The 25,690-nt window shown below is 43.7% G+C and overlaps 1 protein-coding gene across 5 annotated transcripts in view; it reads right to left on the bottom strand.

Moving 5' to 3' along the window:
- The window catches only part of wdfy3 (WD repeat and FYVE domain containing 3), a 131,133-nt gene that overhangs the window by 30,787 nt on the left and 74,656 nt on the right, over positions 1-25,690 (bottom strand). For 2 of the 5 annotated variants that reach the window (XM_080893938.1, XM_080893935.1), the window contains exons 17-32: positions 25,092-25,329; positions 19,732-19,832; positions 14,040-14,258; positions 13,370-13,554; positions 9,425-9,656; positions 9,048-9,208; positions 7,539-7,650; positions 7,263-7,453; positions 6,100-6,252; positions 5,717-5,790; positions 5,404-5,565; positions 5,221-5,315; positions 4,969-5,089; positions 3,646-3,863; positions 1,305-1,501; positions 359-493 (exon numbers count right to left, since the gene is read on the bottom strand). In XM_080893938.1, the coding sequence (XP_080750064.1) occupies positions 359-493; positions 1,305-1,501; positions 3,646-3,863; positions 4,969-5,089; positions 5,221-5,315; positions 5,404-5,565; positions 5,717-5,790; positions 6,100-6,252; positions 7,263-7,453; positions 7,539-7,650; positions 9,048-9,208; positions 9,425-9,656; positions 13,370-13,554; positions 14,040-14,258; positions 19,732-19,832; positions 25,092-25,329 (2,594 nt within the window). The remainder of the gene's footprint in view (positions 1-358; positions 494-1,304; positions 1,502-3,645; positions 3,864-4,968; positions 5,090-5,220; positions 5,316-5,403; positions 5,566-5,716; positions 5,791-6,099; positions 6,253-7,262; positions 7,454-7,538; positions 7,651-9,047; positions 9,209-9,424; positions 9,657-13,369; positions 13,555-14,039; positions 14,259-19,731; positions 19,833-25,091; positions 25,330-25,690) is intronic. The other 3 variants (XM_080893936.1, XM_080893937.1, XM_080893939.1) reach the window with 3 other exon arrangements.

Raw genomic sequence — 25,690 nt, forward strand, 5'->3', positions numbered from 1 at the left:
AATCCAGACTGATCATAATCACATGTGAGTGCTTTTCAAGCTTGCTGTTAGGAACTGTTAAAACATGCACTTCTATGAAAAGGGCCTTGAATTTAATGAGCAGATAATGGCTTAAAAAGGTTCAACAATTATCCCAAAAGCTTTTTGTAGTCAAGTAGAAATCGCTGTGCAATCTTCCACTGTCTTTACACAAAAAACAAGCTTTGTGAAACTGGCTGCAGATTAATGTTCGTGTTTAGGAAACTACATTGGTAAAACACTTATTTAGAGCATGTGCTACTGTAGAGGAAGCAGGAAATGACCAAAAAAATAAAAAAAATCAAGAAACCAACGCGTCTGAAGGTTTAGAGGTTCTCACCAGGTTAAGCATGCTGCGCAGCATGGCCAGCAGCAGGAAAGCAGCCTCAGTACAAACGCTATGGATGGAGGCCACCACCGTCCCACTGGATGCCGGCACGCCAAAGATGAAGGTCCAGATAGAGTCCAGATCAAACTGAGAGAACAAACACAGACACTGGGTTTGGGTCACACAGATACATGTAAATCTAATTAAACGAGTCCACTTTTGTATTTATTCATTAGCTGGTTTGACAGGTCAAATTCAGGTTTAAAAGTGAACCCATTATGCTCTTCCTCATTCAGCGTGGTAATCCCTGTGTTGCTTCTGCTGTCTTAGCTCTGTAAACCTTCTGTTTGAACAGGAGGTCGGTGGGGCAACAGAGGGCCGGCTGATTCAAAGCACTGGTCCTCTCACTGTTGGCTGGGTCCCACTGGTAAGATATAAAATGCATAACTGCAGAGTGGATGACCTGAGGGAGTACTCCATGGCCAAGTATGAGATAAATAAGGATAATTCTGAACTGTGAATCGTGCAAAGTTCCCTAAAGAGTCGGTCTATCCAGCCTGTGATGGTTATCCGAGTTCGGGTTAAAGGGGCAACCGTCTAAGCAGAGATGCTCAGACTTCCCTCTCCCTGCCCACCTCAAGCTCTTCTGGGGGGACAACGAGGCCTTCCAAAGGCCCAGAGACATAATCTCAATCTAACCCTCCACCACCTTTTTCTGTCTGAGAAACACGGCCTCAGACTTTGAAGTGCTTCTTCAATGAATTCAATGAAGTCCTGAGCAGCGACTCCAAGAATCCTCAATTCACTGACACTGTACTCTGACTTGAAGGTGCAGGGACTCTAAAAAGTCCAAGAATACAAATCTGGAGCTGGAAATGAGCAGCATAGGTCCACTTTAAGCCCTGAGGCTAACAAACGTGTTTAGTTATTATTATTAAAGAAGGTTGGGTATACTAACATGTACCTGCAGGCTGTCTGGGAGCTCGATGACAGGCTGCTGCAGGAAGAGAGCCATGAGCAGGAAGTAGAGTTCGGGTACGTTGGTGTGTTTGGGCAGCAGTGTCTGCAGAACAGGGAATCCTGGGAAATGGCAAGCGTCCCGGTTGATCTCCCGCAATGTGGAGCGCCCGCCGGCACTGCGACCCACGTTGAATCCTAAAAAGAAAGTTGAGAGAGTGAATGTTAAAAATAAAGCACAAAGGTAAAAGGGTGGCACCCTATGACTACTGCACCTGTAGGCAGCTCTACATGCAGGTGTAGTGCCCACTTTTGGGTTTAATGAAGCAAAGCTATGAAGGAGATGGCTGCAGTAAAAATCCAGGACTAAACTAACACAATCAATCAAAGCCAAACAGATTTGTTACACTAAAAGAAAAACTCCAAATCTGAATAAAACTAAGGACTTCTACCTGATAGCGCTCATTCTGTTAGAGCAAGTCTCTAATGGGGAGTTTCCAGAGCTAAAGCAATGGTTCTCAACCTGGATGTTTGCAGGAGTGTTATGGTGTAATAAATACAAATAAAAGACCGAAGTAGGGCTGGGCCATATTATACCATTCCCATATCGCGATAGAATATGGGTAAAACGTGCATGCGCAGTGCCTTTGTTTTCATACGCACATGGCCGAAAAAGCATGGCGGCAACGGAGAATGAGAATGGAGAAGGCGGATCGTTGAGTGAAACGGATGAACCAGAATAGGTTTGTGAAAATGGTGCCACTTCAGTGATGTGGAACTGGTTTGGTGTTTGTCCGTCAGATCGTTCAGGTCCCAAAGTCAAACGAACACTGCAGCGTCACTGAGAGTTAAAAACTGTCTAAATTCTTTCATCTTTAATAAAACGATCAGCATTGCTGCTTTACCAGGTGTAACTATGAAGTTTAGCATCCAGGCATCCATGAAAACAGAATTTATTACATTTAACGGAGTTAGAAGTTAGCAGGAGGTTAGCGGAAGTTAGCTCGCTAGTTACCTCAGCATGATATAGCATGTTCTGACTGAGAGATTTCTGAAAGAATTCAAACGTACAGCTCTGCTATCACTTCCAACATAAATGAAGACAGGAAACTAAACAGCAGTGACGTTTATAAAGTTACTTAAGTTGGGCTAGCTGGTATATAATGATGTGCTACGTGATCGCTAGCGACTCAGCTATGTTAGCATAACATAAACAGTGAAGCTGGAGGATGAAACACTTTTCCACTCGATAAAAGTTAACGTGAAGGTTCCTGATGGTTAGAGACAAATACAGTCGCATGGCAGGATGCTGTAAACGGACCAAACTTCAGTCAGAAGAACAACTGAGACAATCCATCCACAATACGAGGTTAGTGATTAATATACTGCAACAACATGGGAATAGAGCAGCTGTGATAGAATACAGCATTAATGAATCAATGGTACAGAAGTGGAGGAAGCAAGAAGAATGAGTTTAATAAAGTTTGATTCATCTGACTGCTTTGTTTCGCTTAATGTGCCTTATAATCCCGTGCACCTTATGGTCTGAAAATACATATTTGACTTTTTTATTTGGCACACTGCAGTTTAATGTTGCAAAGCACCTCGTTTTAACTTCAGTGGATATTATACGTGGTTATGCTCAGGATATGTTTATATAGGTTTAATGCACATAAAACAGCTGCTTGTTTAAGTGAAAATACATGGATGGGGTTTTTTTGCGCTAGTAATGTTGTGGAGTTGCATTTTGTCTCGCATCAATTATATCGTCAGTTATATCGTTATCGCAAATTTTCAAATCTATATCGTGATAAATATTTTTGGCCATATCTCCCTGCTCTAGACAGAAGTTTTATGGAAATATTAAAGCAAACATCAACATCTGAAATTATTCCAGGCTGGTAAATCCAGTTTTGAAGAATCAGAATGGTTTTTACGCCTGAGCAATGAGAAGGTTGAAAACCACTAAGTTCAAAAGGAACTATGGCATGATGCAGCAGCAGGGGAGAGCGGGAGGGTGAAAATGAGAGAACCAACCCTTGGCTGTTCGGCGCACAAACTGTGCAGCTCTCTGTTTGCTGAACGAAGGCCAACTCCGACGGAAAGCGTTGCCAGAATGAGGAGAGGCGTCTGCTGAGCCATGTTACAACATACAGTATTTACCTTGGAAATCACGATTTCTTACTTGTGACTGTTCTAAGAGCGGGTGCTTACAGGTTTGAACGTCTGGAGCTAATACACGCACACATCCCTCAAAGGCGAGTGCCTAATGTTAACCAAATCCAGCCTCTCAGCTCCAATTTTGTGCTGCGATGACAGCGAACCCACGCTGCTGCACTCACCCAGCACTGTGCCGATCTTATTGGTCAGGACGGAGTCGGTGTGGTCCAGCCAGCCTCCTCCGCACAGGCCCTCTTTGAAGCGGTTGAGGATCGACTGATTGGACAGCAGCACCACCAGGATCCACAGAGCTGCCGTCACTGTGGTGGAGTGGAGATGTTCTTCCATGAACATCAGGAGCCAATCAAAGCCCAGCGTTCGCACCAGCTCCTCACACGCCCTGCAGGGAGAAAAAGTTTTGCAGGTTTACTGTTACTTTAATATCAGTTCTTTTCACAACATTTTAAATACTTTGTCAATATTTCTGCTTCTGCTTGCTCATTATATCAACCAGTGTCATTATAATCTCCATCTCTGTCAGCCGCTGGGCATATTGCCATTATTTGAGTCAAGTTGAGCCATATTCCAGTAATAACTGGAGCTAAATAGCTTTTTAATGATAAAAGTCTTTAAAAGATCAAAGAACAAGAATAATGTTGTGTGGCGCTTTTATGGTTGATTATTCATAGTTTTCAAAATAAATAGACAGCCTGAGAGTTTGCATTTTAACTTGAAGCTTTCAGGATGAGCAGATATGACAGAAGGAGCAAATAACAACACCCAAGGCTAGAAAAATTAAAAATGCTAGTTGGCTTAATTTGCAAACTGCAGTTCCTCAACTGCCCACTTGGGGTGCCTCCAAGCTCAGACCATATAAAAGTGTTTTCACTGTTGCAGTCTCTGCGCTTTGAGGCAGGAAGTGATGAATGAGCAGCAGATCTTTTTTTGACCATTTATGTACCCAACTTTACACAAATAAGTAAGCATGCTAACAGCCTACTGCACAAACAGATTTAATCTCTGTAGCTAATTTCGATCTTCACAACAACTGCATGGGGTGATTTCATTTATTATTATTTTTAAATAAAACATCTTTTTAAGACTATTAAGGTTTAAAGTTATAACGTTAGAATTATGGCAGCTATGATAGATGGTAAATGCTGACACAGGCAGCTGTATCTGCCTGTTAGGCGTTAACTACGCTAACCAGAATCACTAAACTGGAGTTTGCGACCATGTTTGTGTTGCTGCCTATTTATTAAAATAATGTGGCTTAAAGAGAAGTTAATTCTACCAACAGACGATCCCAGAGCTCTGTGCTCCAGAGTGAAATCAGAGTATGTTAGTTAGGAATTATTATTAGCAGATATGTGTGTCTGTACCCCTGCAGTCTGTGGATGGTCATTAAGCTACAAGCATAACTTTACTTCTCTAGTTCAACGTGGCATGGCTCTAACTGCTATTTTTTTAATCTATACAACGTCTGGAGGAGAGCGGTGTCTTACTGGGCATTAACTGTGCACTTCTCTTTCGTGGTGAAAAGCAGTTTAAGAAGGCTGTCCAGCAGTCGATTTCTCAGCAGAATGAGGTTTGCTGATAGGAGGCCACCAAAGTCATCATCATTTCCTGCAGATGCACCAAATGTTTCATATTTATTAAGGATAGAAAAACAGTCACGCACTGACCATATACTTTTGGCCACACGTTATTTAGGATAGAGGTGCAAGAAGTCAGATCAACACTAATATCACTCATACCTCCGTCTATCTTCTCCTCATTATTGATTTCCATGACAACAAACTTCTCACACACGGCAAATGTGGGAAGAGTGGAGGAGATGAACTGGCCGAACCTGTGGAGACAGCAAACGGTCTTATGCTGCACTGGCATGGATCATCATCACCGACGTTCACGTAGCGGCTACACGAGCGCGTTCTTACCGCAGCAGGTCGTACGGGTTGGGGAAGCCTTGCAGCAGCAGACTGAGCACGTTGCTGATGGCGGCGACAGTGGGCTGGGACAGCGTGGTGTCTCTCAGGGTGAGCAGCAGTCGTGGGATGAGCTGAAACTCTCTCAGGAGTTTAGCATTTTTAGCCGCCTCACTATTCAACACAGTCAGCAAAACACACAGTGAGACGCTTTCACGTTAAAATGAAAATAATTGTGCCAATCAGCAGTTACAAAAAAATAAAAGTCATTTTATTCTTCATGTGATCTGTTTCTTGTTCAGGGAAACTTCCTTCTGACACTTGCCTGGATTCTGTCAGCAGTTCAATGAAGTGCTCGAACAGAGACAGATGGAGCTCGTAGGGAGCGTGCAGCCAAACCTGAGGAGCAGACGGAGCAGACTCAGACCCTGCCGCACAACTCATTTCTGGCAGCACAAACTTCTGGCACAGAGTAGCTCAGTTCCTTAACACTTCAACATAAAAAAAACACTTTTTTTCCCTTTCCTGTTCTAACAAATGCAAAAATATACCTGCAAACTCTCCGTTTTATTAGCCGAGACGGGTTTAAGTGGAACAAGACTTTTATCAGTGCTAAATAGGCAAGCTTTCTTTGACAGCTGCACACTAATGTCCTTATTTCAGTTGGCTCACAAGCATTATGGGTCAACGGGCCCTGTAAACACTCACCTCAAAGTCACACAGTAGGTCCTGGAAGGCCGTGGAGTTGGGGATGATGGAGGTTTCGTGGCCGCTGTCAACTGTTCCCACCAGAGAGAAGGTGAGGTGGAGGATGTGGCTGTTTAGCAGCGAGCGCTTCTTCTTTAGGAGCATAGCCAGCAACTAAGGAGGAAGACAAAACAAATACACATTTACAAATGTTGAAGTAACGGGACACAAGCTTTGTGTACAGACTTAAACTTGGCTTTCAGTCTGTGAACTCATTGCTGGGTCATATTCACATTAATCACACTGTCACTAACAGTAGTCTGTGCTTAGTCTGACACAGAAACACATTCAAAAACTATGTAACTGGAGACAAATGAGCATCCATCCATCTTCCGCTTATCTGGGGCCGGGTTGTGGGGGCAGCAGCCTAAGCAGAAAAGCCCAGACCTCCCTCTCCCCAGCCACCTCCTCCAGCTTATCCGGGGGAGCACCAAGGCGTTCCCAGGCCAGTCAAGAGATATAATCTCTCCAGCGTGTCCTGGGTCTGCCCTGGGGCTCCTGCCAGTGGGACATGCCTAAAACACCTCACCCAGCGAACCACCTTAACTGGCTCCTTTCGATGTGGAGGAGCAGCGGCTCTACTCTGAGCCCCTCCCGGATGGCTGAGCTCCTCACCCTATCTCTAAGCGAGAGGCCAGCCACCCTTCAGAGGAAGCTCATTTCCCCGATCTTGTTCTTTCGGTCACTACCCACATCTCGTAACCATAGGTGAGGGTAGGGACATGGATCAACTGTTAAATAGAGAGCTTCGCTGTTACACAGCTCCCTCTTCGCCACGACGGATCGGTACAGCGTCCGCATCACTGCAGCTGCCGCAGCAATCGTCTGTCGATCTCCCGCTTCCTTCTCCCATCACTCGGACAAATGAGCATTTTGTAAACAAATTTAGAAAAGTAGAAGCAACACCATTAAAGTACAACGGAGAGCATTTATTCACACACGTGGTGTGTGAATAAATGCTGTGCAAATCGCACTATTCATTTAAACACTACAGTGTTTAAATGTGAGAGAAGCGAATGCCTTGCGTCCCAATTTACGAATGTTTGGATGGCAATTTTTAGAAAAACTCAGTAATTATCCTGGAAATGTAACTAAAACTTTTAATTTAAGTTTTAATAACTTACCTGGTAACCTTTGATGCGCTCCATCTCCTTACTGGCCAGCGGGTTGCTTTTTACAACACACACTAAAGCCTTGACAGCCGCATACAGTCCCTCCACATCTGACGCCATGGCAACCAGACCCAAAATGGCCGCTGCCCCTCCCACATACTGCAGGTTGGTGGCCACAGGTTTGGGCACGAATGCACGAACACCTGACGGAGGGAGAAAGAGAACAAGTGAGTTTTCATCCACTAGAGAACAGCGTGTGGTATTCTGAGTCGCGCAGATTTGGTTTACCTAAATATCCAATCACAGCAGCTCCGATGGTGCGTGCGGGACCATTAAGGTGACCGGCGGCATTGTGAATCAGTTTTACTGGAGTGGCATTTTCATGAGAGGACACGGCGAGCTGAAGAAGATGGAAAAGAAATGACAGAAATTAAAAACACACACACACACACACACCTCAAGTATGTCTCCAGACGGCAACTCGACGGTTACTTTTAAACTCTCTACTTCGTCAGAGCCGCTTTCACACAACTTTGCACCATTTCCTCATTTGTTAGTCAAACGTTTGTTGCTGTGGATGTTTGTCTATGAGTAAGAATGTTTTACTGTTAGACGCTGCAGTCTTGCACCAAGATCTGATCAAAAGCTTTACTGAGCTGAAATGAAATATTGGATTCTTTCAGTTAATTCGGGGAAGGTAAAAACAGCATTATGCAACATTGGCATTTAGAATAATTGTGTATTTATGGAGTTTTATTTCTCTCAACATGACACCCATGTTTAGCCAAGTGAGAGGGTGTGAAAGACCCAAACACTAGGCTTAGTTTGCTAAGAGGGACGTGATAATGCTGCATGAGAGGACAACAACTTATTTTCGTTCCCCTCTGCACAGTGAGTGAGTGTCTTCCTACTCTGTGACAGGTCTCTGCTGCAGAATTGCTGCCTCTGTAATTCTCTGCACTTCACTTCCTGTGAGTTGCTGCGGGAGACGGAGCAGGAGAGACGGGCAGGCTGGGAAAGTGACAAGTGTAGAGAAAGAGATAACACAGAGCTCATCTGGAGCTCCAACACACACTCGTGGTGGGACTGTGTGTGCTACTTCCTTTAAATGCATCATTTAAATGCAATGGACTTGAGTTTTCTGTTGAAAAATGAAATTGACCTTTGCAAACCATTAAGTGTGTGAATGCACATCCATAGCCATTTCCAGATATGCACAGCAGCCCTATACTTTCCTAGAAGTTTCCTAGACAGGGTGCATGTGTCCGATGTAATGGAGTACTTCATGTAACACGAAGTCATGCAAAGCAGGTGATTCCCTGCTGCGAAAAGGACGTCTGTGGAAAATGCCCCAATCTAACAATCCTGAAATAGTCTCAAATCCATGTGTGAAAACAGCTTATATGTGTGTTTACACTTTGGACCTCAATTTGGAGTTTTTCTGCTTGTATTTAATTATTTATTAACTTCAAAGTCTTTCCTCTCTGCAAACGTTACACTTGTGCTAAGGGTAAACACGTCACCACGTGGCACAGTAGCAGAGGGAGAAGACAGGTTTCTTTTTTCAGTCGGTTACGTCAGCCAGGATGATGTCATCTCAGCCAGTGTGCTGCACACTTCAATAGAAAACTGAATTTAGAGTTACGGTTTAAAGGTTACTGTAACGGAAATAATAGATTCTTCAATGAGACTTTGACAGAATATCTGACAGTAAGATTTCCATTTAGCAGACAAACCTGTGGTGACAACAACATTAAAGCAGTGACTTTTAATTCCTTGCGAAGTCGTGCGTCTGACCTGTTTGGCGATGGCTTTGCTGTCCAGTTTGTTGTAGCTTTTCCTGATTTTGGCCACAGTGAGAGTCAACACAGAGAGCGCATACAGACTGAAAGACACCTTCTCCTCTGGCACCAGCACCACCGGAGAGGCCGGCGCTACCTCCGCCTTGGAGTCCTTACCTGCAGGAAGGGAAAAATGGAGAAGGTAAAAAGTGAGTAAAAATTTAAAAAAAAAAGAGGAGCCATGTATGGATGAACGCTGGGAGAAAAGAAGTGATGCAAGGTGGTTAAATGACAGAACAAAACTAAAGAAAAGCATTAAAGTAGAGCAAGGATTTGGAGCCTGGTTAAAAGCAGGTCTGCAGACTGTACGTCGAGGTCTGGTGGTCCACTCACAGGGGAGGTAGACGGCCTGAAAGCTGCCCACGTAGTTGGGTCCAAGCTCATAAATGGCAGCGACGCTGGCGGCAGGTAGGAACTCCTCCAGGAAGTGGGTAGGCCCAAGACGCCACACCAGGCTGGAGAGCTGGCGCTGGGCAGGGGGTGTCCCTATGTACCCATAAACAGTACTGACGACAGGAGGGTTGGTGGAGCTGGAGCCGCCTGGAGCGCTGTGGATGTAGTGAAGCTGGAGAAGAGGAAAGGTGAAGGTAATGACTCAAAAGAGGGATTTCTATAAGATATGCAGAAATACGACTGAGCTGACACATTCATGTTCTCAGACAGTTTTTTGTGCTATGAAATGCAGACGTAGCCCGCCACAAACTTCAGAGACTACAAAGAGAAATGACTTACATTTGACTTGTTTATTGGCTCAGATCACAACAGAGCTTCAGAGCATGTGAGATACACAAACTCATTTCAATTATATGCACAGTTGAAGTTTGAACCCACTTAATTGGGAACCGGTCCCGTATGCTGTCCCCTCTGACAGGATTAAATAATCATCAAGTCTATATTTCAGGGAACAGAACTTAAAAACATCATAGATCAAGGGCTCTGATGATTTTATCAGTTAATATTCTCTGCTGGGTCAGTGCACAGACACACATGATTTACTCCTGCGTTTGTCTTTTGTCAGTGTGAGTCAGAGACTGATGAGTTGATAGTTTACTCTGATAACTCCTTTTGTGTCCTTTTCTTTGGGGAAGCAGGCTAATTAAATATGCATGCGTTACCTATTTACGTCAGTGATGAATTAAATGGCTGGATGGAGCTGATAAATAATCGAGTTGACCTATCAGCTCCTGGATTTTAACAGCTCAGATGTGCGTTTATGTTCTAAACACGTCACAGGCACAGTGAAAACAAGCAGAAATAGTTATTATTTAGCTTACTGCTAACAGTTCTAAACTAAGCAGAGGAGGAGGTATCTGGGGGTCTCGTTCACGAGGGGAGGGGACAGTTGAACGGGAGACTGGCAGATTGATTGCCGCAGCGTCTGCAGTGATGCGGATGCTGCACCGGTTCGCTGTGGTGAAGAGACAGTTGAGCGTAAAAGTGAAGCTGTCGATTTACATCCCTAATCTCATCTGTGGTCATGAGCTCTGGGTAACGACTGGAAGAATTAGACAGCGGATACAAGTGGCGGAAATCAGAAGTCTCTGAAGGGCGGCTGGACTCAGCCTTAAAGACAGGGTGGGAAGTTCAGTGATTTGTGAGGGACCCAGAGTAGACCTGATACTCATCAACATCAAAAGAAGCCAGTTGGGGCAGTTCAGGCATCTGGTTAGAAAGACTCCCAGGCACCTCCTGGGCGAGGTATTGATTACTGGGCATGTCCTACATGGAGGAGGACCTGGGGCATACACAGGACAGCCTGGGGCTTGCTACACTGTGGAAGGTCTGGGCTTCTCCGATAGGCTGCCGCCCTGTGACCAGGCCGTGGATAAACAGCAGGATGGATGGAAAAACGGTGCATCTTAACTTGGTTTTCAGACTTCGACCTATCAGACCTACTCAGAATTTTAACTTATGTCACCAGAGCAGATGGAGAATCTGTCTCTGCCTCCGGCCGCCCAGCACTCAAGACTAAAGTGCGACTGATTCCAGTAAAGAACATACGGCAGAGTTGAGTAAATAACTACACATGACGAATGTTCGGGAAATCTGTTCGTCTCACGTGTCTGAAAGAAAAAATAAATCGGTCGATACTTTGGAATATCAGATTTTTAAATCACCAAATATTGTTATCGATCTTAAAAATCCAATATCAGGTTCTTACAGACACAACATACTCGGCGGCCATAGAGGGACATTCAAAAAGTCATCTGCACTGCAGGAAGATCCACAATGAGATCAGGAGCCATGCTTTTGTTTCAAGGTCTCAAAAAAATCTATTTCAAAGTGCAATCGCTGCTGAGTCCAGGTGGGTTCCAGTTCGCACTGAAGCATCCCCGCAGAGTAATCCTCTCACCACCACGTTTCACCGTGAGGACGGTGTTCTCTGGGTTGTTCACCTCCTCCTTTGTTCTCCAAACATAAGCAGCATCTCTTTGGCCACAGAGCTCTAGTTTGTTTCATCTGACCTAAAGACGCACTTCCTGTGTACATAATCTTTCTCCAGGGTGTTCTTAGCGTACCTTTATCTGCAGAAGTTGGGTTTTTTCCTGTGTGGGGTTCCAGTGATCGTCTTCTTTGAGACTACAATGACTTGGCAGTTGTTCTGGGGTCTTTGGACACATCAACACTCAACAGTGTCTTTGAAATCTTTGCTTCTACCTCAGACAGGCTTGTTCCGCACTGTGTGGCTCTCCTAGAATCCTTCTCACTCCAGTTCTGGATATATGGAAACGCTGTGATAACTCTGTATATCCATTTCCTGCTTTGTGAGCATCAACAATTATTTTAAGTCTGAACTGATTTCTTTGTTTTTAGCGTGATGCTTTCTCAAGTGACAGTTTAAACCCTTGCTGAAGTTTTTATACTTTGTGTTAATTGAAAGATAAACTCAGTTTTAACTTGACTTTAGACCGTTTTAAAAACTTAAAGCACATCATTGTACAGCAGTGGTTTGTGCAAAGCTCAATAAAAAGTCAGGGGCTAATAATACTGACACAGATAACTTTTGTTTTTTTCTGAAATAATTCTGTTGTTTGTTTTTTTATTTAAATAAACAAACACGTGGAGCCTTTTTTTTAAACAACCAGGGCCTTAATAGTTCATTCTTAAAATCACAAGATTCATTTATGACCAATCAAAACGCCTGATGTTACACAACAGTGAGTGACGCAGAGACACTGACTGTGGGAAGGATAAAAAGGGATATGAAAGGAGAACTACTGCTCAGCACAAAACAGCATTTCAGCAGTTTTCTGAGCAGACTTCATGTCAGAAATAAAACGTATCATCTATTCATTATTCACACATCAAGCCACTCCTGCTGTTGTTACTGGCTACTTTTGCCATTTAGACCACCTGGGAGGTGCCTGCACACCTTTTGCTTTACTGTCACTCTTTTACAAGCTAAATGCAACCACACGAACACTTAGACCCATATGAGACACACGACCAGCCTGTTTTTTCCTGTACACGGCCCTCAGCAGGAAATGAAGCCGCTGTTATCAGTGCCGTTAAGGAGAAGCTGTGACTTGCGGTCTCAGCCTATTCCCTATTCTGCTGTCTAATCTCAGGGGAATCTAAAGTCACTGAACCACAAACCACATCACAGTCTGCTGACTGCAGCACTCAAAAGCTGCTGTTTAAAGGTCGGAGTTAGAAACGTACGCCACTGCTGCTTCTCAACGCCAACCGTGATCAGAAGTCCAAATAAGACGAGCTAATTATGGTCGACTTCCAAACACAAAGCCGTTGTTGCGGCGTACTTACCTACTGATGCATAAGAAACTATCAGCACACTCATAGTTTTAAATCGGGCACTAGCTCACCGTTTCTTTATACAGCAGCTGTCTTTAAAAACAGGTAACCGTGAATATGAGATGATGGAGATAGTTTTTATGTATATGACATATAGTCTGATTTTATACCCATAAATCCATCTACATTTATTACAAGACTTAATTGACGTATCCTATTAAAGATATACTGGCAAGCTAGGTTAACCCTCCTGTTACTGCACCTTTACCAGGGTACAGGTTTACAGCTGAAGTTTGTCCTGTGGTGCTGCACTGCTCTTGTTCTGTTCATGCAAAAAAAAAAAAAACAACCCAAAACTTCCAACAAACACCCTGCATGCAACAAAGCCTGTTCACCCGCGGTTGGTCAACAGAAACTGGACAGTTTAGTACAGTTTTCCTAACAGCTGGATCTCGACAGGAACAACAATGTGAGATCTGCAATGTGGATGTTGGTTATTGCTGACACGCCGCGTACTAATTTTACCTTGACAGTGCTGATGAGCTGGCCGTCGATGTACAGCGTGGCCATGCTATTCTTCAGCATGCCTTTGCTCATGACCAGCACCAGGTGGTGCCACTGGCCCTCGGCGATCAGCTCGCCACAGCGGAATCGAGCGCAGCAGGGAAGGATCTCGTAGAAGGAGGCTTCTTCGCTAGAATCATCCGCTGCTTGATGGGGGAAGGCAGAGAGAAGCAGGGGGCAACATCAATGAGCCAGAGAGCTCCAGCAGAAGTGAGTACATTAGCTCAGGGTTAAAGCCCCAGAGAGGAAGCCTGTTTGGTCGTAACAGAAAGTGCACATTTCTCCCACTTGCTCTCTGTAACACTGGAAAGGTCATATTTATCAAATATAATCTCTAAACAAAACTGTATCAGCATTTTAAACTCAAATATCTAACAGAAAGTTTTAATTTCTTTTCTGGGAATATATCCTGTATGAAAGTGCATCATCCCAAAAACAAAAAAGTAATGGCTTTTGGCATACAAGCTTGAGATTTCACAGATTTGAGATAATTTTCTCCTGATGGTTCACCAAAAAGAATCTTGAAGCATAGACAAAGTATAGAGGTCTAGAGGATGGTTGTGCAGTGGCGGATTATTAATTCTTGTGGTTATGCTGCAAACCGGAGTTTAAGTCTAGTGCTGCCACTTACAGTATGTCTGCAGCAGCTCCTCCTTGGTGGAGACGGTGAGCGAGCGGTCTTTGGCTGACAGCACCACAGCCAGGCACACATAATGCTGCTCCGAGGAGTTGGCCCGACGGACGATGGTCAGCAGCCGCACCGGGTGGGCCTGAGGGGATGTGCTGAACCTCTCCACGCAGAACCAAGTGGAGTAACTCAGGCCTGATGGGGGAGGAAACAGGCGCTCGCCTGGGTAAGGAAGGGGGGGAGTGAGAAAAGATAGAGGTTTATTTGTTTTTATTCATATATATATATATATATATATATATATATATATATATATATATATATATATAAAACACCCAGCACGCCCCTGCGGGCGGTTTATCCTTCAAGCTCGGGTCCTCTACCAGAGGCCTGGGAGCTTGAGGGTCCTGCGCAGTATCTTAGCTGTTCCCAGGACTGCGCTCTTCTGGACAGAGATCTCCGATGTTATTCCCGGGATCTGCTGGAGCCACTCGCCTAGCTTGGGAGTCACCGCACCTAGTGCTCCGATTACCACGGGGACCACCGTTACCTTCACCCTCCACATCCTCTCGAGCTCTTCTCTGAGCCCTTGGTATTTCTCCAGCTTCTCGTGTTCCTTCTTCCTGATATTGCTGTCATTCGGAACCGCTACATCGATCACTACGGCCGTCTTCTTCTGTTTGTCTACCACCACTATGTCCGGTTGGTTAGCCACCACCATTTTGTCCGTCTGTATCTGGAAGTCCCACAGGATCTTAGCTCGGTCATTCTCCACCACCCTTGGGGGCATCTCCCATTTTGACCTCAGGACTTCTAGGTTATACTCGGCACAGATGTTCCTGTACACTATGCCGGCCACTTGGTTATGGCGTTCCATGTATGCCTTGCCTGCTAGCATCTTGCACCCTGCTGTTATGTGCTGGATTGTCTCTGGGGCATCTTTACACAGCCTGCACCTGGAGTCTTGCCTGGTGTGATAGACCCCAGCCTCTATGGATCTTGTACTCAGAGCTTGTTCTTGTGCTGCCATGATTAGTGCCTCTGTGCTGTCTTTCAGTCCAGCTTTGTCCAGCCACTGGTAGGATTTCTGGATATCAGCCACCTCCTCTATCTGCCGGTGGTACATACCGTGCAGGGGCCTGTCCTTCCATGATGGTTCCTCGTCTCCCTCCTCTTTCTTGGGTTTCTGCTGCCTGAGGTATTCACTGAGCACTCGGTCAGTTGGGGCCATCTTCCCAATGTATTCTTGGATGTTCCTTGTCTCATCCTGGACTGTGGTGCTGACACTCACCAGTCCCCGGCCCCCTTCCTTCCGCTTAGCGTACAGCCTCAGGGTGCTGGACTTGGGGTGAAACCCTCCATGCATGGTCAGGAGCTTTCTTGTCTTTATGTCAGTGGCTTCTATCTCCTCCTTTGGCCAGCCTATTACCCCAGCAGGGTACCTGATCACGGGCAGGGCGTATGTGTTGATGGCCCGGATCTTGTTCTTACCATTCAGCTGACTCCTCAGGACTTGCCTGACCCTCTGCAGGTACTTGGTGGTTGCAGCCGGGGGGGGGTCTATATATATATATATATATATATATATATATATATATATATATATATATATATATATATATATATATATATATATATATATATATATACATATATATTTTAAAAATTCACAATTATTTTTATCTCAATGCTTTACATATTAAATCCATCCATCCATAATAGATGGGTCCACATTGTGGGGCAAACAGACAGGCCTCTCCCCAGTCAACACCTCCAGTTCTTCAGGAAGGCCACAGAGGTGTTCCCAGCCACTGGAGACACGTAGCCTCTGAAGTGTATCCTGAGTCTTCCCCTGGGCTTCCTCGCCACGTGACCTGCTCAACAGGTGAGCTGACTGAAATATCTCCACTCGTCCTGCTATGAGCCCACTTGTCAATGTAGATTGACCAGAGTGTGAAAGCAACACAGTGAATTGACTGTGTTGCTTTCAGCTCTTCTCTTTTTCTCATGCATCATAACACATTTACTCGGGGCCATGATACCTACATCTATGTAAACATCGCTAGTGGCTCAATGGACTGTTTTAAGAAAGACGTAAAGCTTCAGGGACCAAAACTGAGCTTTCATCAGTTTGTGATCAAAGACATTTTCGTCACTTTACATATTTTTTGGACAGATTGTTTGTTCTCGTCTCGCCAGTCCAGAAAACTAGAAACTGAGTTATTGTAGGCTTGATTTTTTTTTATTATTTCTGATCTTAAATGTTGTGTTTTCTTGCATTTATTAATGTGACATACTGCAAACAGCTAACCTATTTGACTCATCTTATCACACCTATGAAAAAATGCTCTTATTTTTCTTCTGAGTCATTCTCCATATTTTCCTGGTTCAGATTTGCATTCTGCAAACGTTTGTTTTGCGTCGGTGCTTTATCTGTGCCAAACACACCACATTAAATTATGCCATGTTTATGTATGATCAGCCAGAGCTGCAGAACAGCACACCGAGGGTGTAGGAAAGATTTCAATTCAGCCTCCGGGTGTAGATCGAGGTGTACAGTAGCTCGCATTACCATTAAAATGAGCTAAAACTTTGACGTAAGCTGCCAAAACATGAAGGCAGTACTCTGTCGTCCAGATTGGTTAGAAAAGATCTCAGAGCAGAGTCTGTGGCTCGGGATGAGGTTGTCACTCAAATGGTTATCAGACTTGACCAAATAATGGGGCTGTCTGTGGACTCCATCACAAACTGTAGAAAACTGGTTTGAGGGATTACATCGAATTCTTATGCATATCAATTTACACTTGGTGCAACATTGTTGTTGTGAGCAGAATGAAGATATTTTGATAAATGAGCCTCTGGATGGTGTCATTCACAGATACGGGTCAGACCGAAGTGGATGAGGAAAGAGAAGGAAGGAAACAGAGAGGAAGGGAGGAGACGGGATAGAGATAAATGAGGAGATGGAAGGGGAAAGTGACAAAGAATGGATAGAATCAGGGCAGGGGAAAGGAGGAAGAATGAAGGAGACTGAGATAAGCAGTGAAAGGGACAGAAAAGGAAAATGTGAATGACAGGAAGAAATGAGGGAGGAACGAGTGAGGTCTATAAATAGAGTTGGGTGACTAGCAGGAGAAGACGAGAGCAGAGCAGTGTGGGGTGGATGAGCACAGAAGGAGCGGCATGAATAGGTAAACAGATGGAGGAACGATAGTCATGTATGAGTGGATGGAGAGGAGGGTGGACTGGGAGGAAGAGGAGAAAGGAGAGTCTAGCTGTGCTTCATAAATACTAAATGAGGCTACACACTAAAAATTCAAGCGTAACATCGCAGACAGTTTATATGATAAAATCTATTCTGTAAAATATCAATATTGTTTATGAGGTTTTTCATAACAAACACATTTTATTTTTAACACACTAAAACTAACGACTCAAGGACAGGTGAGGTCTGAAGCTCGAGATATGCAGACATGTGTTTTTCTTTTTGCATAAAAGACGAAAAATGATGAAAACAGAAGAAAAAAGATCAAAAGCAAAAGAAATCCAAAGAGGTTTTGCAAAGACACACAGCTGCTTTAAAGAAAAGGAAGGAGAGTGAGAATAAAGATGATGGTGAAATGGAGAAAACAACAACGAGGCCGATGGAACATAAACAGAAAAAACGAGACGAAGCGGCAGACGCGGTGATCCGAGTGGGATGTGTGTCGTTAAAAATTAAACACCAAGCAAAAAAGGGAAATGCACAAAGAGTTTTTGTGTACCTGTGGGCTAAAAATGAAATTAGGTGGGATGAAACACAGGAATCTATTCTTACTCATCAATTGAAAACGCTTGTTTTAAGGGGCGGCTGTGGCTCAGGAGGTGTAGCAGGTCATTTACTAATCTACTAATCGGGAGGCTGGTGGTTCAATCCCAGTGTGCATGCCAAAGAACCAGTCAATTTACTATTTCTGAAACAACAGAAATGAGCAAGCCAACAGGATAAAGGACAAAAACGTATCATAAAGGAACTTAGAGTCATTTGCAAGAAGTGAAATCCAACGAGCAGCACTCGAATGCTTTGCTTTACACAGTTTCCTGTTGCTTCTTTTCATGAGAGAGGACTGAACGAAGAGTGGAGCTGACGCACTGACACAACATGACTGATCTACTTTGATGTGACATGTTCTCACAAAGACACAGATGAAGGTTTGTGGATATGATTACAGCTAAAGACCGCTGACTCTTCTGCTAAATTCTCACTTCCTCCCCACATCGGATGCACCGTATTTCCTCTAATAAAAACTGGCAGTTAATTAAAAGCCGGGAAAGCAACAAAGGCCTTCATGCCACAAACAAAGGCCATCCATAGTTTAACTGTTTACACATTAACCTAACAAGCGAAAGATCCCCGACTCTATCCCCCGAGAAGACGCAAATCCCTTAGGGGTTGCATCAGGACACCTCTGTCAAATCAAACATGCAGAGTTGCCCGCTGTGGTGACCCCGGGTGAATAAGGGAGCAGCTGAAAGGAGCTCTACAGAGTGACCAAAAAAATCCACAAAGGTGCATAAAGTTTAATTTAGTTAAATATAATATAGTTAAATATAAATGCTATATAAATGCAATCCAATAATGGATTGGATTTATATAGCGCTTTTCAAGGCACCCAAAGCGCTTTACAATACCACTATTCAGTCACTCTCACATTCACACACTGGTGGAGGCAGCTACAGTTGTAGCCACAGCTGCCCTGGGGCAGACTGACAGAAGCCAGGCTGCCACATCGCGCCATCGGCCCCTCTGGCCAACACCAGTAGACGGTAGGGTAAAGTGTCTTGCCCAAGGACACAACGACCAGGACAGAGAGCCCGGGGATCGAACCGGCGACCTTCCGGTTACAGATACGCTTCCCAACCCCCTGAGCCACGGTCGCCCCAATGTGTCAGCCAGTTTTATAAAATAGACTCGACATTATAATAAAGCAGTTTTGTTACCTTCTGATGTGATAAAAACATTTCAGCATCAAAGAACCATTCACTGTTTAAAAGCAGTTTATTGCATGTCAGTTTTAAAAAGTCTTTATTATTTTTACTTGTCACTGCAGGAAAGCACCGGTGGAGTTAATGGTGCCAAAGTTTAATGCAGAACAGACAAAAACTGCAGTTCCCCTTGGTGTGTGGTGAATCCGTCCCACAGACTTCCATGTTAAAAAGCCAGTTTAACAGCATGAAAGCATGTTTACAGCCTGCCACAGAAACATTTGGGGTCTCGATGGATAGTTTCGCCCTTCATAGCAACCGTAACTTGGATACCGTCAAACCTCCAAGTTTTAACACTTCTGAAAGGCTGTTTCCTAATCCTGTCAGTCAGGTGACCTTTGCTTTGTTTGTGGCAATGATCATTTTCTGCTTACGTGCAGCAAAGACAAACAGTCAGCACATTAAGCATGTGACTTTTCTGCTTTTCACCATTTTTAGAAAAGCAAATCCATTACTACTCTGTCCTTTGGTTATTGTAAGGACTAGAATTAGTTATGTCACTGACCTTTATGTTTCAGCTTCAAAGTGTAGCTCGGTGGGCCGCTGTGCCTGGTTAACCTATAAAATCAGCCTCCACGTTCATGCTAGCAGATACCCCGAGGCCCAACCAGTCGGTGACCTTTGTGCTACAGTAAATGGAATCTGACCCAGCACAATGATCTATTTTTACCTGTGCCCATCCCGCTCAGCACTGCTCCGTCGCTGACACCTGAAGCATTGGTGTTGTTGGTGGGGGCGTTGTGAGGCGCCAGGCTGGGCAGGAACAGGCACCTGCACGGGACAAGAAGAGGACAGATTAACGGCTGCTATCTGGGGAAACGGCCGTGACAGACACAAGACACGTCAACAGCTTGCACGCGCATTTGTTGCGCGAGAGATTTACTGCGCGTTTGCTGAATGTCCGCTCCAGTCTGGCTCCATCGCTTAGGTAAACTGTTAGAAAAATTCCTCCCAACTTCCAGAAAACAGTATGGTAATTCACACGCTTCAAAACACAAGCTTCATGTTATAATATGGAAATTTTGAGCTGCCTAATACTCACGGATTAATTATGTATGAGAAGGAGATAGAGGTGGGATGAAAGCGCACATTCAGAATCATTTTTCAAAGGAAATCTGCTCAAAGTCAGCTGCAGCCCCCCTGCACTCGCTAAGGTTGGTGCTGATAGTGATGATAATGATGATAATATTCCAATTAATTGTCAAAAAACAGGGTGATGCCTGCACAGTGAGACCACATACACAACTCCTCAGTAAGCTCGAGTCTGATGTCTGTATGCACTGCCGTCCACTTTCTCAAGGACTTCTCCTGCAGACAAAGGCTGGCAATCATTCGACAGAATGACAAAGATTTTTCTTTGTGAGTTGGCGTTGCGTTCTGCTGACTCACTGCCCCTCGGTGAAGGTGCCATTTTCTCCTCTCTAATCATCCTGAACCAGTACTGAAGACACTGGTGCTCTGGGAAATGAACAGGGGGATTTGGGGTTTTCCCCTCTTCAGGGGAGACAAAGAAGTCCTTAGAGTGTGTCAAGGCCAATTCATCCAGAAACCTGACAGATTTGAACTGAGCTGCACTGGAGGACACTGCAAAAAGCCCAATTAAAATAACTGTAAATCTGCAGTATTTCACTGTAAAGTAAAATAAATGTAAATCTGTGGAAACCCAGTTAAAATAGCTGGAAAGCTAAATTAAAACTGCAAATTTGTAGTTATTTACTACACTTTTACTATTTTACTACAGATTTACAGTTCTTTCACTGTAAAGTAAAATAACTGTAAATCTTCTGTACAATAATGAACAACAGAATAACTGTATTTATAAAACTCAATTTCTCTTACAGATGTACAGGTATTCCAGTTTTACAGTTATTTGACTGTAAAGTAAAAACATATTTTATTGCAAATTTACTTTTTTTTTTAGTGGAAACTACAAAACTGCAGCAGAAATATAGAACTGTATAGATGCAAATACATGATCAGTCTCATCTTTATGAAGCATAGATCGTAAACCAAAGATGCCATTGTTACATCCCCCATCTGAGCTTATTAATGCGACCTTAATAAGGTCACATTATTAAGCTCAGTGAGGGAGAAACTGAGGAACGGAGAGCACTACTGTCAGCTACAAACACCAAACTAAACCCTGATTTCTTGTCCTTTTTTGTTTTAATGGGAACTATTCACACACAAAAAACTAAATGTTGTATTCAATAAGACTTTAAACTAATGATCAACACCATAAACTCATCAGGAAAGTGTTCACCAAGGAAATGAGGGCTGTTTGCTCAACTTCTTTTTCTGCAGCAAGAGGAATTGCTCTCTGCTGCCCATTTAATTAAATCCAACTTTAGGGCACTTCTGCATTGTGTAAACTTTTTAGATGTAGGATACATCCATCTTTGGGACGTGTATGTGTTTTTCTAATATAAAAGCAGTTCAAACCACCTCACTGCAATCCCAAAGTTTTAAAATTAAAACCGAGAGCAAAGCTTGACTGATTTATTTCTGTACTTCTGTCTTTAAAAGAAAGATGACTTACCGCAACTCAGAGGAAATGAACATCGATTTTAACAGCTGTTTTTATGCTGATAAGCACAAATCAATCCATGCACTCAAACGGTGAGGCCAGTGTCACCAGGTATTTACGTATTCTTCTTCTTTAATATAAGTTCATTGTTTTTCAGTGGCAGCAGTAACGTGTAATGGGATAAAGTACAGACTGGCTCAAATTGGATACGGACGTATGAGTTTCTGGAAACCCAAAACAGTTGTCTCATTTTTCATGAGATTTATTAATGATAATGGGTAAAACTGGACTACACAAGCAATGTGAGCATCTCCTTTTATCTTGACATAACTGTAACAGTCACACATAAAACCTTCATTTTTATTTGTTCGCCACAAATTCTGCATTTTAATAGCCACAGTCACGGAGCCCACAATGACCTGGTTTTTTCCCACCTCCTCATCTTCTTTTTCCACCTGGACAGGAAGGTCAGAGGTCAGGGGTAGCTAAAGAACACCGTCCCAGAGGCTGGCAGGGATTCAATAAATTTTTATCAAGGACACTTCTCAAGGACAAGTCACTGCGCTGGGCCCCAGTTTAACAGACAGCCTGTCAAACTAACAAGTACACCGCCCTGCTGCCTCAGAGTAACTACATGTAGCTGTCTCTTTCATCACCCCAGGTTAGGTTATTAAAAAGACAAAGAAGGGAAAAAAAGCACTGCAGGGATTTCACCGGCACGTTATGCTAATTTATCTTCTTCCAGCGAATGTTTTCTCTTTAATTCTTTTAAAAAAATGAAATAAAAAATGTTTCCTCCACCCTTAACCGTCAAGACTGAATCTTCCTGGCCTCATGTGGGTGAGTGTGCATCCATGTGTCCGGCTCTGTGTAAAACTGTTGTGTGTTATAGAGAGTGCGTCTGTGTATGAGAGTCCTAATAGCAGCAGAGGCATCAATATTTCATGTTGACAGATGGGAGAGAAAGGAGGGGCCATCTCTCTCTGGATGTATGAGTGTGCGTCGTGTGTCTCCTCCTCTGGTTAGCAGAAAGTGGGCCACTGCCTCGTTGCCTGTGTGCTGCTGCTGCTTTGCTGCGTTTTCAGGAGAAACTCCATGTTTTATTCTGAGCTGGCTGCTGTGATGAGTCGCACAGGTTCTTCTGAGTAAAGGAAACAGCAAAGCTAAGAAAGTGCGATCGCTCGGAGGGGGAGGGATTTTTCAAAAGCAGTAGATAAAAAGCAACTGAATCACACGCTCGATTCCTGACAATCTCAGGAAGTTTTGACACTACAAGAGGCTTCTTGGAGTTGGTGCACACTTTTTAAAGAGCTTAAAACATGTTTTTAAAACTAAAGAGTTTTTAGAGCATTTCTGAGAGCTAAACAAAGACTAGACTGGATTCCTCCTGTCGTGTAAAGACGGGTTCATTAGTTAAACTAATCATTTTAAATTTGCTGTAAGTGTGGATGTGAGAGTGTCGGTTGTCTGTCCATAGTATAACTCACATTTCATCCTATATCATCTGGGACAGACTTCAGTTAAGTAAGGCAGCACAGACTTCTCGTTTTAATGCAGACTGACTGTGGTTACGTGCAGTCACCCTTCAAAAAGGACCAATCTGAGCCAAGAAAAGCCTGTGAAATAAAAGCTCATCTGTGCCACAACTGAATACTTTCACATGTTCTGAGATAGGAATTTGTCTTAAATAAAGGTGGTTAAAAACATATAGTCAGGGGGCCAGAAACAGGCCGCTGAATGGTTTTGCAAAATTGTAGAAAATATATTAACAGTATAATGTTTTATACAATTAATAACTTATTCATACTTCTGGTGTGGTGATGCTGGCACTGCTACAGACAACTAGAGTGGAAAGATGAATTTTCAGATCCTGTTTGACACACACAAATGTTTGATTTGGAAGATTAGTGCTGTCTTATTGTGTGTAGTACTGACATCACTGCGGTCCTCAGTGTACATGCTGGTGTAAAAACAGGTGGTTAAATCGCATGGCAACCAAGGGCCTGAAAAAGTGCTGGATGTCAGTTTGTTGCTTCCACTTGCTGTTTGTTACAGGCCGAGTCACCGACACGGGATGTTTTGTGCAAATTTAGATATTTGGTCTGCTAAGCTTGCATTTTTTTCATCAGGGTAAAGAGAATCTCACTGCAGTTTTTTTAAATCAAGTCTAGTCTTACAAAACACTGAAGGACCCTGGGTGCAGAAATGCAAACTGAATGAATATACACGTTTCCCCAGCCTCGGCCATCTAATAATTCGGTGCAGTTGGCTCACAGTAACCAACCTGACAGAAAACCTCTACTATGATCTTCTGCAAGATGCACTTATGAATATTCATGAAGAATGTAACACATCACAACTGCGTCTCAGCTCAACATGTCCGCAAAAGCATGGGGGCGAAGTGTTGAGGTCACAGCCCACACACCGTCTTCTGACCCCCGCGCTGACTGTGGTGCTAACACACAACACAAACCGGGGGGTGCAGGGGGCGACATCAGCCGCGGCACAACGAGCAGCCGAGGGCTCCGTGTGACATAAAAGGCGGAAAATAAGCCTATTTGTATGCACAGCTCCACAACTGGAGGCGAATAACAGGCTCCTGCTGAGACAGTAGCAGGTACTGCTAAGAGACACTCACACACAACCTGTTTAGGGCGGGGGAAAATAACGTTACATCCTCAGGCGTGTTTCACTGGCGAGGAAAATTGATCCGCAAAGAGATTTAGGGCGAAAATGGTTTACAAAAGAATGGGCACCATCTGTTACTCCACCCATAAGGACAGGAAAAGTTACAGGAAGTGTTTATGCTTTATATACATCGTATATCTTATAAGAGTATCCAATCACGGGAGTGCACGTTAGATTTTTCTGATGAAAAATAACTGTAAGAATCAGGTCTGCCACTCTTATATGGATATAAAACATTTACAAGTTATACTTCTTTATATACAGATTTGTTTCCATAAAGGCATCAGTATTTTCCAAAATGTACACCAAAGTTTGTCCCGCTCCTTAAGTCTGAAAGAGATTGTCACATTAATATAATTTTTAATTTAATAAGGACTGAAATGTAGAAATGTAATGAACAGAATAGCTGTTGCCTCTGTGTTGCAGGGCACATGTTTACAGGAGCATGTTTTGGTTTCATAGCTGCATTAATGTCAAGTTGATATATACTTTGCAAGCAGCTGTCACAAACATATCAATTCTGTCTCCTGATATCCAAGATAAGCCAAGTTTGGTCAGGCTGAAGGTCAGGTTAGAATCCCCCAGAACTTAATCATGAGACATCCTGTGTGGCAACGTCAGAAATCCAGTGTGTTAAAGACACATGTTAGCATTTTTGAACTGGGCCTCAGAAATGAAAGGTCACAAAGAACCGGGTAACAAAGGTCTCATCTGAATAATGTTACATTGTTGCAAATATCATAATCAAAAATATAACCATTACTGCATACGACTGGAAAACCAAATGCACTTAAGGTCTGTTAACCATAACTTACCCAAAGCCCTCCAGCGAGCTGTCAAACTCCACGAATGCAGGTGTAACAGCTGATCCGTGCAGGCGAATGTCATGGGGGGTTGTCATCGACACCAGGCACTTGACTCGGGTGAGGGGTACGGTGCTGCCCTCAGCGGAGCGCACGAGGCTGCGGCTGATGCGATACTGGCCATTGTCCTCCGCCGGCGTGGTGAAGACGCTGTCGGGGCCGAAGCCCTCCATGGAAGTGGTCATGCTGTCTGTGAGATTAAGAAGGCGTGGTTAGAGTCAAGACATGCAAGATCCACGATTCAGGACTGAAAGGTGGCTCCTGTTTGGTTAGCTATTCAAATCAATAACATTTTATTTATATGGCATCAAATGACAAGAACCGTCGCCTCAGGACGCTTATTAGTCTTACTTTACTTTTTAATTCATGACATTCAAAAGCAGAAAGATGTAATTGTGAAACGTGCAAAATTTTCTAGTTCTGTTTCAGTTCCTTCACTTTGTACAACACATACAGTATCACGCAGCTGTTTGTCTTGCTGAAGACACCTCTATTTAAAGCAGATGACCTGTGATGACATATGTGGACCCTGCCTGTGAATAGACACTCCT

This window comes from Rhamphochromis sp. 'chilingali' (genome assembly GCF_963969265.1).
Source record: "Rhamphochromis sp. 'chilingali' genome assembly, chromosome: 10".
In the NCBI taxonomy this organism is placed as follows: domain Eukaryota; kingdom Metazoa; phylum Chordata; class Actinopteri; order Cichliformes; family Cichlidae; genus Rhamphochromis; species Rhamphochromis sp. 'chilingali'.